Consider the following 13,028-nt stretch of genomic DNA (forward strand, 5'->3'; position numbering starts at 1 on the left):
GCATGTTCTGCTAAAGACTGATTAAACTGAAAATAATACTTTTGTAAAGTGTGACAGGTAAAACACGAGCAGGTGAAACACGAGGAACGTTGTTAGAACTTGTATAATCTAAATCTATTTTGAGTTATTTCAAGATGAAGCATAGACCAGACTCCAGCTCGGTTTCACAAGAGGAGAAATGCTGTAATTACAGTGCTAATCAAATCGAGTTAATGTGTGCTGTGGGTCACAGACTGCAGTCGTGAAGCTGGTGAGGTGGTTGGACTGGGTTTGGCAGACCTCTGCTCTCCTTTGAAGAGAGCAGCAAGAATGTTTGTTTGGCTGAGTGCTGCTGTGGGACTTTGCCCTGTGTTAAAAGCCAGCATGGAAGGTACTGGAATGGTCGAGGTTCCTTGACTTAGTTGTGCTAGCTAATGCAAAGCACTGATACATGTGCTGGGGGGAGAGGTATTTGCAACAGTTAACCTGCAGGTTAGAAAAAGAAGTGAGAAATCACCTGGAAATTTTGGGAGGTAATAGCTCTGTATTTGTTACAGCAAGAATGAGAGGAGAACTACTTGTTCTCTACATCTACATCTGAGACTCCAGTCTTCCCTTCAGAAGACCATTTCTAATGAACTTGACAAGCATGGTGTTGCACTTTATTATTCTCCCATACAGTATGAACCACAATACTGTAAAGAATGATGTAAATAATTTCAATTCCATTCTGTAATATAAACCACACCTTGTCAACAATAACAAATGTTTTCTTCTTCTATAGTTCATAACTTCTGTCCCAAAGAGAGAGAGGTTTAATGGATAATTTATTATTATTATTGTTATTTTAGTCCCTTTTGATCCTTCTAGACAAAGGAGAACGAATATTGCTTCCTCCAGAGGTAGGCAAAGCTGACTGCCAGGTTTGGTTGAAGTAGTTTGAGAGCAGTGTAGGATGGGCCAGCTTTTGCCACCCAGTGAGCAGAACACAAAGCTGGAGAGACCCAAACCAGGGCTCCCAGCTCAGCAATGTGTTGTGCTGACATTAAACTGCTGGATGGCAGGTTTTGCATTGTCTGTATTGATGGGTGCAAATCCCTCCTAAAACCAAGAGCTTTAGGCAAGGCCATGACTGCCTGCTGAGTTGTTTCAGGCTTCTGACTGTCTCCCAGCTGTGTGAAATAAAATATCGTTGTGTGTGTAAACTGGACTGTTTGAACAGAAAATAGGCTTGCAAAACTGGAAACAGCCTGTCACATTGGTAGAATCAACTTGCTAGAGACATCACAAGGAGAATTGCTAAGGGTTTGTGTCCTTTTTCTCTTTGGTTTGGTTTTATCTTGTGAGTCTGTGGAAAACCACAGTCAGACTTGTTAGCAGATGGGTATAATTAGGAAAGAATTGGGGCATTTTCTGTAGAAAAGTTTGAGCTTATATCTACCTATCTGTGTAGAAATATGCATGGGTACAAAGAAAAAAAAAAGGAACCAACTTGTGAAATCCTCTGCTGCATTAACGGCCTTCTGGGCATTCTGCAGCTGCTGTATTGATTGAATAGTGGTGACGTGGCTGGCTCTTTGGACAAATCAGTTTATCTACACAAAGACAATGTAAGCATTGAATTTGACAAATATGTTATGCTAAAAGTACAAAGTACAATATTCCTCTTCTTCTGTTACTATTGGACATCTCTTCCTTTTCAGAATAAATAGTCAAACACACTGTGAGTAATTGTTAGCAGAGCAGTCCTTTGTCATTACTGTTCCACTAGATTTTAGACAGCTTGACATGGGTGACTATAAAAAATATCAGTCATTTAATGCATTTTTAATTTTCTTATTAAGCTGGCTTTTAATTTAGCTTATTCCTCATGTCTTTAGAAATGGAAGAAGATTCTGAATATTTTGATTTAGCTGTAGCAAAGCTTTCAGAATTTAGTAAATAATTTTTCATTCTCTTTTATAATCTCTGGCTTTTTTTACTTCTTTAATTTCACATCACTCCCCGTTTATATTCAGTTCTGTTTCTGTCTTTGTGGCTTATACTTTTCTCACTTCCTAGCTTCTCATATCTGTAAATCTGGCTAACTTTTTGCATGTCAGTCCTCTTAATGGCCTCTTAGTACAAAGAAAGATCTAAAACACCAAGGACTTTGCTGTCTTTGATCCCAGAAGAATGAAAGTTGTAGCCTTTTTCTTGAGATGGAGATTTAGACCCCTGTAGAAAGCAGACAGACAAATAACTTTAGAAGACAGTAGCAACAGACTTTGGTGATGTTGCTTTACTTAGGACATAGCAGCAGCAACCTTTCCTTTAAAGTTGTGTTGACAGAAATGTACCTGAAATTGGCATGACTTGCCAGATGGAAAATCCCTGGCTCTTAGAGCTGAGGAGCTTGTTTCCGTTGTTCAGATCTGGAACTCTCAAATTACTCTTGGGATTGACACGTGTCTTCACCTGCTCTTTGATGTCACCCACTGAGATTTCTAACAGCGACTGTCATGTTTCCACCCTTTTTTTGGATTGGAGAAGCTTTTGCTGGTGTGTTCATCCTTTTCATTAAAATAATTGCTTGCTTTACGAGAAGGAGTCTGTAACCTGAGGGAAGAGAAGGTCATGGAAAGGCTCTTTCTGCTCTGGACCATGACCATTTATTTTGTTATTGATGTTGCCTGCAGCCCACCTGGCCCGAAGAGTCATCCTGATGAACAGCAATGGTTTAGAGGTCAGAGTCTTTGCTGGTAACCTGCAGAAATGTTCAGCTCTGACTGGGTGTGCTGCTTCCCTCGAGTCAACATTAGCACTCGTGTCCCTAGAGCTGCTTCCGTGCTTGGTTACCCGTGGGAGGGGAGCCAGTGCAGACATGCCTGCTTCATCAGGAGTCTTCAAGTGCCTGTGAATTTCTCTGAGATTTGCTAGTTCCTTCTTTTTCAGCTCGTGACACAGCTTGTATAGAACTACTCATCTAGTTGGATCTACTAATATTCCTTGTAAGCAGGCAAGGAAGATGCCTGGAAAGGAGACTTGAGTGAATGTAGAAGTAGTTGGGAGCAGTGTCAGTGCAGCAGCATGAAATGTGCCCTTTGATGAACAAGACTTGGCTTGTTGGCTGAGGTATATCTTGTGCGCAAGTGTTTGCAGCAGAACTCCGGCTTGTGATTCAAGGCTGTGATATTGAATGTGAGTCGTTACTTACACAGGCACTGTACACAAATATTTCACAAAACCAGTTTCAGAAGCAGGGAATGGGTTGCTATCTAGAGGTCATTAATTAGTATTTGCTGGCAGTGTATAGGAAAACTTTATCTTCTCAAAAAAAGTAAATTTATCTTGCAGATAGAATGTTTTCTCAAGGCAGTTCATTTTTTTCTGTACATACATTGCTTCTTAAATAATTTCAATTTACACAATAGCATTTTTATGTAATAAATCTCAAAGCATTTTGTGTGAAGGAGAGAAGTCTTTGGATATTACTCAGAATTCAGTGAATGGAAAGGGTTTTTTCAATTTTTAACTGTAATAGTTTCTGTAATGTTTGCTTGACCACAGTCAAAGCTGTTCCACACTACTTGCTGGCTTTATGCTGCCTTGGGTTTCCATTTAAGAGTGAAAGATTTTTGTGGGGTTTTATTCCTTGTACATTTGGTGGTACAAAGTAGTTGTGACTGTCTCAAGGGCTAGGCTATTTGACTAGAATAAGATAGAATAAAAGCATAGCTGTCTGAAATATAGTGCAGACTTAGATATATAGATTTTCCTTTGCTCTCACAGCTGCATGAGGAGCTGCATTAAAAGAAATGGGATTATGCTGTGGAATTTTAAAATCCATTTTAAAAATCCATTTAATACTCTGCTAGCTGATTCATACAAAATAAAAATACATCATATTTTGTGTTGCAAAACAGGAAATTCTCTCTGTAGAAGTTTTCAAAACAAGCAATGGTCTAATAGAAAATACATGCAAGCTCTGCAAAATGCTGTTATTGAAAGAGAAATTGTGGAAGTCCTGCTTGCTAGTTCCATTTTCTGATGTCTGCTGAGGCTATTATGTAAAAGATGGTCCTTCTGTTTTCCAAAGAGAGAAGAGTGGGCAGCTTACCTAAGATTAACCTTAGTTTTGTACTTCAAAGAAATTGAGTTAAATATGGTGGTTAATAGAGAACTTTTTACTTATATATTGTAAACTGGATGATTTATACCAAACGTTTGTGGTGTGAAGCAACACCTCAGTTGAAGGCTAAGGCTTAGATTGCCTATATTTTGGATGCCCAAGTTACAAATATGTAAACTGTATAGTTCCATGGATTGCTTCAATAAAGTGCAAATTTCTCACACTCTCATCTGGTGTTATATCATCAGCAAGGGTTTAGTTCATTTTTAAATCATACTGTGTTTGAAAGGAGGTGTTTTAGTGAAATCACCTGAGAAATAATTGTTCATCCTACATAGGGGAACTCGTATGGCCATGAAGATCTTCTCCTTGCTGTATAATATCAGAAGCACTTTAGAGAAACTGTGGCTAGACCCTGTCAGGTTTTATATATTTTTAGCTGCAAAAATCTGGGAATTCCATATTTCTGTCAGAGATTTATGAAGCTAAAACCTTTATGTGTAATGTGCCTTCCAGTCCAAGTTGTGGCACAAACATCATAAAATTAATCTGATTGATTGTAAGTGGTGACTGACCATTTTTCTAGGAATAACCCTGGTAGCTGTTGCTCCACTTCTGTGTCAGGATGTCTGGAAGCTCCCTGGCAAGTGACCAAAGAACCTGTAGTGGTAGGTGGTGCCTGGAAGACATCAGTAGCAGTGGAACCTGTGGGTGTGTGATGGTACAAGCCAGATGATTGGGCACTTGGGAGCAGCTGGAAATTTATCAAGAGCTGTTGAGATGTCACCCATGCCTTTTCATGAAAGGCTGTTTAATCTTTTAGAAGAACACTCTTTCAATCCTCTCTTGCTGGAGTGGTAAAAGGTTAGAAACATTTGATGGTACCTCATTTGGACTCTGTAGATTAATATTAATAATTTGCAACTCTGAATCAATATATATTATATATATAAACATATATAAATATAGATCGTGTTAATGTCTTGTATCCTTGTATCCATTTTCCTTTACACATTCCTATGTGCTTGTTCAAGCCAGACAATTAAGAAGGAATCTACACTTAGATTTTTTTTTTAAATAGGGTTATTATTTAAAATATAGTGATGGGTCCAACAAGACCAAGCTGTGTCACAACTATTATTATATTTGCTTGTGATTTTCAATTACAAAACAGAGATTTGGCTATTAGGCACCAAAATCATTAGAATTGGAATAACCTGTTGTTCAACATGTATATATCCATATATCCAGATACAGCATTTACTTTTTATTAGAGTTCAAAATCCTTCATTGTCATCTGGGAACCTGTTTTACTGTGTGTTGCAACAGTAAGGGGATGGATGCGTTTTCCACACCAATTATTTTGACTTTTCAAGACCCTTGACACACTTCAATAATCAGAAATCTGCAAGTGGTGATTAATTTTTGAGTGTTCAGTTTAGAGAACCTGGGAAATTTATCCTATATGAGGGATTGAATGTAAGTATTCCTGTTACCTTCATGTGACACTATAGGGATTTGAGCATCATGGACATCTCAAAGTTTGATATGATCTCTTCCAAGACACCCAAAAATAGTTGAAAATTTGGCTTTAATTTATTATTTATATTTGGATATATATATTTATATTATTTATATATAGAAGAGAAGGGAAACCAAGGCTATTAACCACAGGATCGGGAAGTTGCAAAGTTTAGTTATTTAATTAGAGGTGACACAGCAGTACTTGAGAACAACACAGGATCCACTTTAGGCAAACACAATCTCTTCTGACAGCAGTTTGACGATCCAGTGTTGCTGGTGAGTTACCAAAGCGAGGTGCCAGTGTCACAGCAGTACCTGTGACAGCCCAGAGCGGAGCCAGAGCAGGAACGTGGCTGTGCCGACGCTTTTCCTTTCGGATGCAGCTGCTCTGCTCGCATGGCAGGCAGGCAAGGAACAGGTCAGGCGATTAAGAGCTGCCCTTTTTTCCCCGCAAAGGGTGGCAGACAGGCAGGCCCACGTCTCATCCCTGCCTCCAGTCTTGCCCTCTGGCAGGCTGGAAAGATCAAATAATGACCGGTAGCTGCCTACCACACGTGGCTGCCAGGCGTGCCAGCAAGCCGGGAATAAAACAGCTCTCCCTCCCCTTTGGAGCTGAAGGGAGAGCTCTTATCCGCACCGGACCCGGTGCCCGCTGGCTGAGGGGCCGGTGCCCGGCGGGAGGCTTCCGAGAAGGTGACCTGCGGCGACGGGGAGGGCTGACCCAACGCACAAATAATTTTTTTTATTTTAAAAAGAGTGAAAACGCGTTTTTGTCGAGTGTATAAAAATCAGGGGAGGCGTCAGTCAGCGGCCGGGTAGGACGAGTGGCCCTGGAGCGGCGGCGGGAGCGTGGCCGCCGGCCTGAGGGAGCAGCCCCGGCCGGGGGGCGGTTGGTGTCCCCCGGGACAGCTGAGGAGCAGCGATGCCGGGGGCCGGGCTGGCCATCTTTAATATGGGCAGCGCGGCCAGAACTCCGCACCTCTTCGCTACCTCGGTTAAACATATTTAATGTTATTAATTTTTTAATTAGCACCGCTGACCGTAATTGCCGGCCGGGGCTGGGGGGCGTTGCGGGAGGTGACAGCCGAAGGCTGTGTGGGAGGCGCGTGCTCCCTGCCCGCACTCAAGATGGCGGCCGAGGAGCCCCAGGCGCCGAGCGGGCGGTGCCGCCCGGTACCGCGCGCTTCCGAACCGGGACGCGGGGGCCGTTCTGCCGCTTCCCCCGAGGCCGTCGCCGTTGCCTCCCGGGTCTCCTCCTCACTCCCCATCGCCTCTGAGGGGCCGGTCCCGCCCCCCGCCCCTCCTCTCCTGGGCCGCGCAGCCAATGGCGGCAGGCGCGGGCGGGTGGGGCGGGGCGGGCGGGCGAGCGAGCGGCGGCCGGTGCCTCAGTCACGGGCGGGGCAGGCGGCGCGGCGGCAGCTGTCGGCGGGCAGCGGGCGGGCAGTCAGTCACTCACCCAACCAACCATGCCCACCCTCAGGTAACACCGACCGGCGGACAAGGCTCCCCCGGCACAGCCCGGCATCCCCGGGCCCGGGGAAGGGGCGGTGAGCGCTGATGCGCTCCGCTCCTGCTGGCGGGGCGGGGGCGCCCGGCGCGATGTTCTGCCGGAGCTCGGCTGTTCCCTCCTCCACCTAATTTTAGGGTGAGGGGTAGCGCGATTCCGTTCCCTTCCTCTCTCCCTCCGCCGTGAGTTGTTGGTTTGTTTAGGAGTTTGTTTTTTTTTTTTTCGTCTGTTTGTTTGGGGGTTTTTTTTGTCTGTTTTTTTGTTTTTTTGCAGCTGCACGCCCCCGCTCCGCGTCCCCCGGGGCGAAAAGCGGGGGGTGGAAGCGAGGTCCGGTCTGTCCCGCCCCCCCAGCCCGGCGCTCAGGTGGAGGTGATGCTAGTGATGGTTGGGGGGGGTCTCACCTGTGAGGGATAAAACCCTTAACTCCCCCCCTCCCCTCCCCTCTCTGCGCGCGGAGCTGAGTTCTGGCGGGCCCGAGGGTCGCGCGGCGGTGGGGTCTCGCGGCCAGGTCGTTCGCTTTCCTCAGCGGCGGAGCCGAGACGGAGCCCTCAGAAGCGCTGAGGCGGGCAGGGTCCCGAGGGAAGAATCCTAAATAATGAGAAACGGGGTAAAAATAATAAAGCTGGACCGTTCATCTGTCTCTCGGAAGTGCGGCGGTCTCGGTTTGTCAGGGGTAACTGGAGAGTGACAAACCTTTGGCTTAACGCTGTTAAAAGGCGTTATTATGGCTAGTTTAAACCCTCTGAAAACGCTTCCTCTTTAGATGGGGTGGTCCTGTGAAGTGAGCTGGTAACCTTCACCACGTAGTTATTTTGATCAGTCCTTCAGTTGCTCAAGAAATACCTAGAGTCGCAGGCTCCAAGTCCAATGGTCATTCAAGGCGACTGCCATCTCTTCCCTCCGCTCTCAAGACTCAGCGTATCAGATGTCACACGGTCTCTGACCTACGGGTAGGGACGGTAACTCTTTGAAATTGCCGTAGTATTTCGCTGTTGGAGCTTGTGGAGTTGGTGCAGCTGGGTGGTGGTGGAACAGCTTGTTTATTCCTGCGGCAGCCTGGCTTACGTAAGGCCAAGACTTCAGGCTTGGCTTCTAGGTTGGAACCTGTGAATGTGTCACTAAAGGACTGTGAAAATTTCATAATGAGTGAAATCTTCACTGAAAAGATGCTCCTGTAAGTGAGTATTATGAAGGTGTAACTCCATAGCTAAATATTGCCTTTACTTCATACTGAATTGAGGAAAGTGCACATGAGCTACATGTATGTTTAAGGTCTGGATGCTAAAGTGATTTGCTGACAGGTGATGCATGAGAAATTGAACTCTGGAATCATGCAGTTCTGAGGTAATTCCAGTGCCAGACAAGCTGTTGGTTTACAGTAAATGCTGTCTTAGTCGTTTATTCATGTTGTATGTGATGAGAAGGATGTTCTCAGTCAACAGCTTATAGATGCTCAAATCTGGTGCTGTTACTCTTAACTACAAGTCTAAATTATTTCTGTTAAATTCAAATATTGTGCTATATGGTGTTTGACTGTGTTCCTTCATAACTGGAAAGGATATGCTGAGAGCAAACTTTGAAGGTGTCTTGATTTGCCTTACTTTTAAGGTCATAATCAAACCCGACAGAAATATTAACTTTTTAGATCTTTAAAAACCGTGTCTTATACTGATGAATGGAAGTGTAGGCATTCAGCAGACAGTCTTGCAATTGGGACATCCAGGTGTCCCAATCCTACTTTATTAAGGTTTTCTGACTGCAAAATGTCTTAGTGTAAATATTTATTATTAAGTGTACATTACAGCTGCATGGCAGTGTGAGACAGTCTTAGAGCAATAAAAAAGGTGGAAGTTTCAACTCGTCTTCCTTTACTGCTAGGTAGATGAGAAGGTTTTGCAGCAGAAAAAAAAAAAAGCAATACTTTTAAAGAAATAATGGAATATCATTATTATTTTTTCATGCTATAGCAAGACATGCCATTACCCAGAGGCTCAAAATATTCCTCTGTCCCTGTGCCAGTAACTAATAATATACTTTGTGATATTTTGACGTTGTTCTTCCACTGAAGTGAACAGCAGCATGGGATGATAACAATATTGTGTGATAGTTAGACACAGTACTGCTAATGTTTAGCAGCCAACTTGAAAGGGGACTGTTTGTAAAAAAATCTGCAGCAGCAGAGCACTAGTAAAGCATAACCATTCTATTGGACACAGCTTTCCAGGTCATTCAGTTGTGGTTAATTTTGTTGCCTTTTAAAAATTATTGAATGACATGGGTAATTTTTTGCTTAATTTTTTTTCCCTTCTTCATTCACTTTGGTTTCAGTTAATTAGTTCTGCAACTTGTGATAAGAGTAATATGTGAAACAGGCTATTTTTGAAAAATCACTTAGCTTGGCAATCCGCAAACAAAATGCTGTAATAAGCAGATGAAGATATTTAATGAATTAGGTTGCTTGAACTTATAATTACAGCTAATTCTTGGTCTAGTCCACAGTCAAATGACAAACTTGTAACATCTATTGCTTGTTGTCACGAGATTAGGTGTAAATCCAAGATTTCTGTGAAGTGAGTTCCAGTTTTGCCTGAAACATGACAGTGTATTTCTGTGGCCAAACAAGTTTTAGATTTGTATAAACATCATAGTCCTAGTTTAAGGTTTAAAAAGTATATATACCATTCAGATATATCTGTAATCTGTGTGCATGTATATGCATACACACACATGCTGGCTGTGCCTACGCAACTATGTGCCCTTAACTTGTGCAGGTGGAGGTCACTTCTTTCCTGAAGAGCAGAGCCAAATGTTCTTGTGCAATAAGTTGAGTTAAACAAGTGCATCCTTCTCAGGTGGTGAGATACCAGTACTCCCCTGTAATAGAAGGGACTGAAGACAGCTGGGGAGGCTGGGGAGTGCAAAGGTGTTTGCTCTGTGTGCTGCTGAGGCCTGTTTCCCAAGTAACCTGTGTGTTGTGAAATCTCACATTTCAGCAAACTTGTGCTGCTTCCTCACTGCATTTTACATCTAGTTGGTTGGAAATAATCTGTGAAACTTGAGTCGTGCGTGGGTCCAGCAAACACAGGCCAGTAAGGTTCACATGTACTGCTGAAAGTGTTAAACTTAGTGAGACTATAACCATTTAGTATCTCAATTTCTTGCTCCAGAGAAGCCTTGCCAGACTGGGGTTCATAAAGGCTGTGTTAGATAATGCTGATCACAGTGGTTATCTTAAATGTCATCTTAGATTTGTTGTGTTTATAAAATTTCTGACTTGGAAAGGGATTGTTTAGACTCTTCCTGCTTTGGCCAAGAAGGTGTTTTTACCAGAAGCAGAATGTCAGTCAAGGGATGATGCAACTACAGTCTCCAGTAAAAAAACTTGAGTGTATGGATTTTCTTGGTTTCTGCCAGTGGAATGTTAAGATACAGTTTTAAACATGGCAATTCTAGTACCTTAGGGCTTAGTTAATTCAAGTATCTAGCTGAAACAACCAGAAATATAGAAATACATGTAACTGAAAACACAAGGCTGTCTACTACTAGCTCATGTATGTGCAGATTTGGTGGTCATACTGAACCTGCCTTGTGTGGCTAGAGGAAGGGCTTGCTTCATCATTTTCAAAATGGGAAAAGCCCTTCTCTCCAGTTGGAGGCAGCAGGTGTTAGCTCAGTGAGGAATGTGATGGGTTTGGGCATAGTTTTGGGCAGCCTCTGAGAACAGCTGTGCTCACTGCTACTTGACATTAGGCCATGTATCTAATCCATTGGTATTACTGCATTATCACCCAAGTCCATGCTGTTCAGGAAAGCATAACGCCTGGTTTCTGAATGAATCTTTAAAAAAAAAAAGTTCAAGCCAGCTCTTTCAACTGTTTACAGTATCTGACTTTTTTTTTTTTTTTGTGGCAGAAATCGTGGTAATGAATTTCAAATTCATTAAAAAATACACACCTTCCTCTCAGTAGACAGCTATGCTGTTAAAAATGGCTGACAATGCAGAAACCAGTGACTCTCGATTTCAGTTAATTAAAACAGACTTAAATTGTTAATTGTTGGTCAGCAACAGAAGCAGTTCAGCAGCTAAGTCTGCTCAGTGAAATTCCTGTAACCTGGTGTGATACTCCCCCTGTCTAAAATCTGGCATTACAACCTAAGTGCAATCTTTCAAAACTACAACGTGTGGCATGCAGCTCTAATTCATTAGCTGAGTGAATGACAACAGAATATATTTCTTGAAAATATTCTTGGCTGTTTGTAGTTTATATATTGATCAAAAAAGATTATTGTAGGATGATACTTCACTCACATTTGTCTCTGTATCTCAGGTCTCTGTATGTGTGACTCATGCTCTGGGCAAAATTAATCTTTTATTCCTCAGCAGTATTCAAGAAAACCCTTTCTTTCTAATAAAAAGTTGTTAATGTATTATATACTAAGAACAACAAACTAGTGCCTAACTAACTTGAAATAATTGATTCTCTTACAGTGAAAATGTCCTCTTTGGAATGGGAAATCCTCTGCTTGATATCTGTGCAGTTGTGGACAAGGACTTCCTTGACAAGTAAGTCTTTATTTTTTTTTTAATGTCAGTTTTGTTTGCAGAATGAAGCCAACATCGTAGCAGTCATTTGGCTGTTCTAGCTATATGAAACTCTGGTGGTGGTGTCAGTGAAAAGCTTGAATGTTTTCATGTGATTTTGGTATTTAGTGTGTCTTCTAGCAGTTATTTATGCTAGTCTCTTCATGCTGGCCTTTAACTGGAAGCAGTCACCAATGTCAGTAAAATTTAGGTAAGGGGTATGAAAATTCGTGTGCTACTTTTGTTGTACTGTTACAGCACTCCTCTTTCTTCAGTGATGACTTTGAGGCAAATAAGCCATTTCTGTAACACCATGAAAAGTTGTGCAAGTATACTCACTTCTTATCAGGGGGCCTGTTAGCTGGCTGAAGTCTGGCTTAGCTGTTATGCTGCCATCCATATAACCATATCACTGAACTGTTGTTTATGCATTGCTGTTGGCTTTAAGCTTACTTGATTTCTGACCAGCTTAGAGATGTATCTTTACAAGAGGTGTAAAGTATAGCTGCTCTTTTAAATCCTTCTGCATGAGCTCACTTTCTTCCAGTTGTTGCCTCTTTGTTTCCTTTGTGTGCAAGTGGTCAGTAAGATTTCATCTTTCAGAGAGTTCACAGTTCTTTCATTTTTAAAGAGTTTATAATCTTTTTTCTCTAGTTATTCTTTTAGTTATTAATCTGGATCAAGAATGCATTTCACATCACCAAATAAAGAGCAGGTGCAAGGTTTTTATTTGTGAATCTGTACTGCCAGCTACAAATATTTTGTTACAAGACTTTTAGAAGCAGTAATTTGGTTTTGCAACAGGTTTTATCATCAAGCTTTATCTAAAGGTGTGTGAGAGCCTTAATGTTCTAAGCTGGAGGCAAAAGGCAAGAATGTATTGGAGTCTATCAATTTCGAAAACATCTAGAACTTTGAATACTCAAGGAATAGGCCCAATATCTGAAAAAATAAATTATTTTGATGTAATTCTTTGCTTTATATTTCTACTGAAATAACTTGAAAACCAATTTCCAAACCTAAGTAATGCCCTTGCTCCCGACCTAACAATAACTACCAACTAATCCTTATAAATTGCTGCCTTAAAAGAGGTGGTGGGATCTATATTGCAGCAGTGAAATCCTGCAAAAGTGAATTGTGCTCTTCATTGCATCTGAGATGCTCTGCAGAATTTAATTTAAACATTACAAGTCTTATGTACTAAAATTTTGAGTCCTGTCAGTCAAGCTAAACTCTCTCCTGGAACAACATATGCTCTGCGAGCATTTCTTCACTGCCAAACTGCCTCTGTGGAATGTTGCATTATTTAAAGCAATAAGCAACAG

At 42.1% G+C, this 13,028-nt stretch overlaps 1 protein-coding gene and 1 long non-coding RNA gene across 5 annotated transcripts in view; one reads left to right on the plus strand and one right to left on the minus strand.

Moving 5' to 3' along the window:
* The window catches only part of ADK (adenosine kinase), a 231,355-nt gene that overhangs the window by 1,511 nt on the left and 216,816 nt on the right, over positions 1-13,028 (plus strand). Inside the window, exons 1-2 of one of the 4 annotated variants that reach the window (XM_030452820.1) lie at positions 6,240-6,307; positions 11,611-11,685. In XM_030452820.1, the coding sequence (XP_030308680.1) occupies positions 11,630-11,685 (56 nt within the window). In that variant the 5' untranslated portion in view covers positions 6,240-6,307; positions 11,611-11,629. Of the gene's footprint in view, positions 1-6,239; positions 6,308-6,976; positions 7,095-7,889; positions 8,072-11,610; positions 11,686-13,028 lie in introns of those variants that run through there. The other 3 variants (XM_030452819.1, XM_030452817.1, XM_030452818.1) reach the window with 3 other exon arrangements.
* On the minus strand, positions 7,344-7,901 carry LOC115598504. The gene is made up of 2 exons (XR_003987703.1): positions 7,815-7,901; positions 7,344-7,709 (listed from the first exon to the last, which is right to left on the minus strand). It is a non-coding gene; the product is annotated as an uncharacterized LOC115598504 (long non-coding RNA).

The sequence above is a fragment of the Calypte anna genome, chromosome 6 (genome assembly GCF_003957555.1).
Source record: "Calypte anna isolate BGI_N300 chromosome 6, bCalAnn1_v1.p, whole genome shotgun sequence".
Taxonomy (NCBI): Eukaryota; Metazoa; Chordata; class Aves; order Apodiformes; family Trochilidae; genus Calypte; species Calypte anna.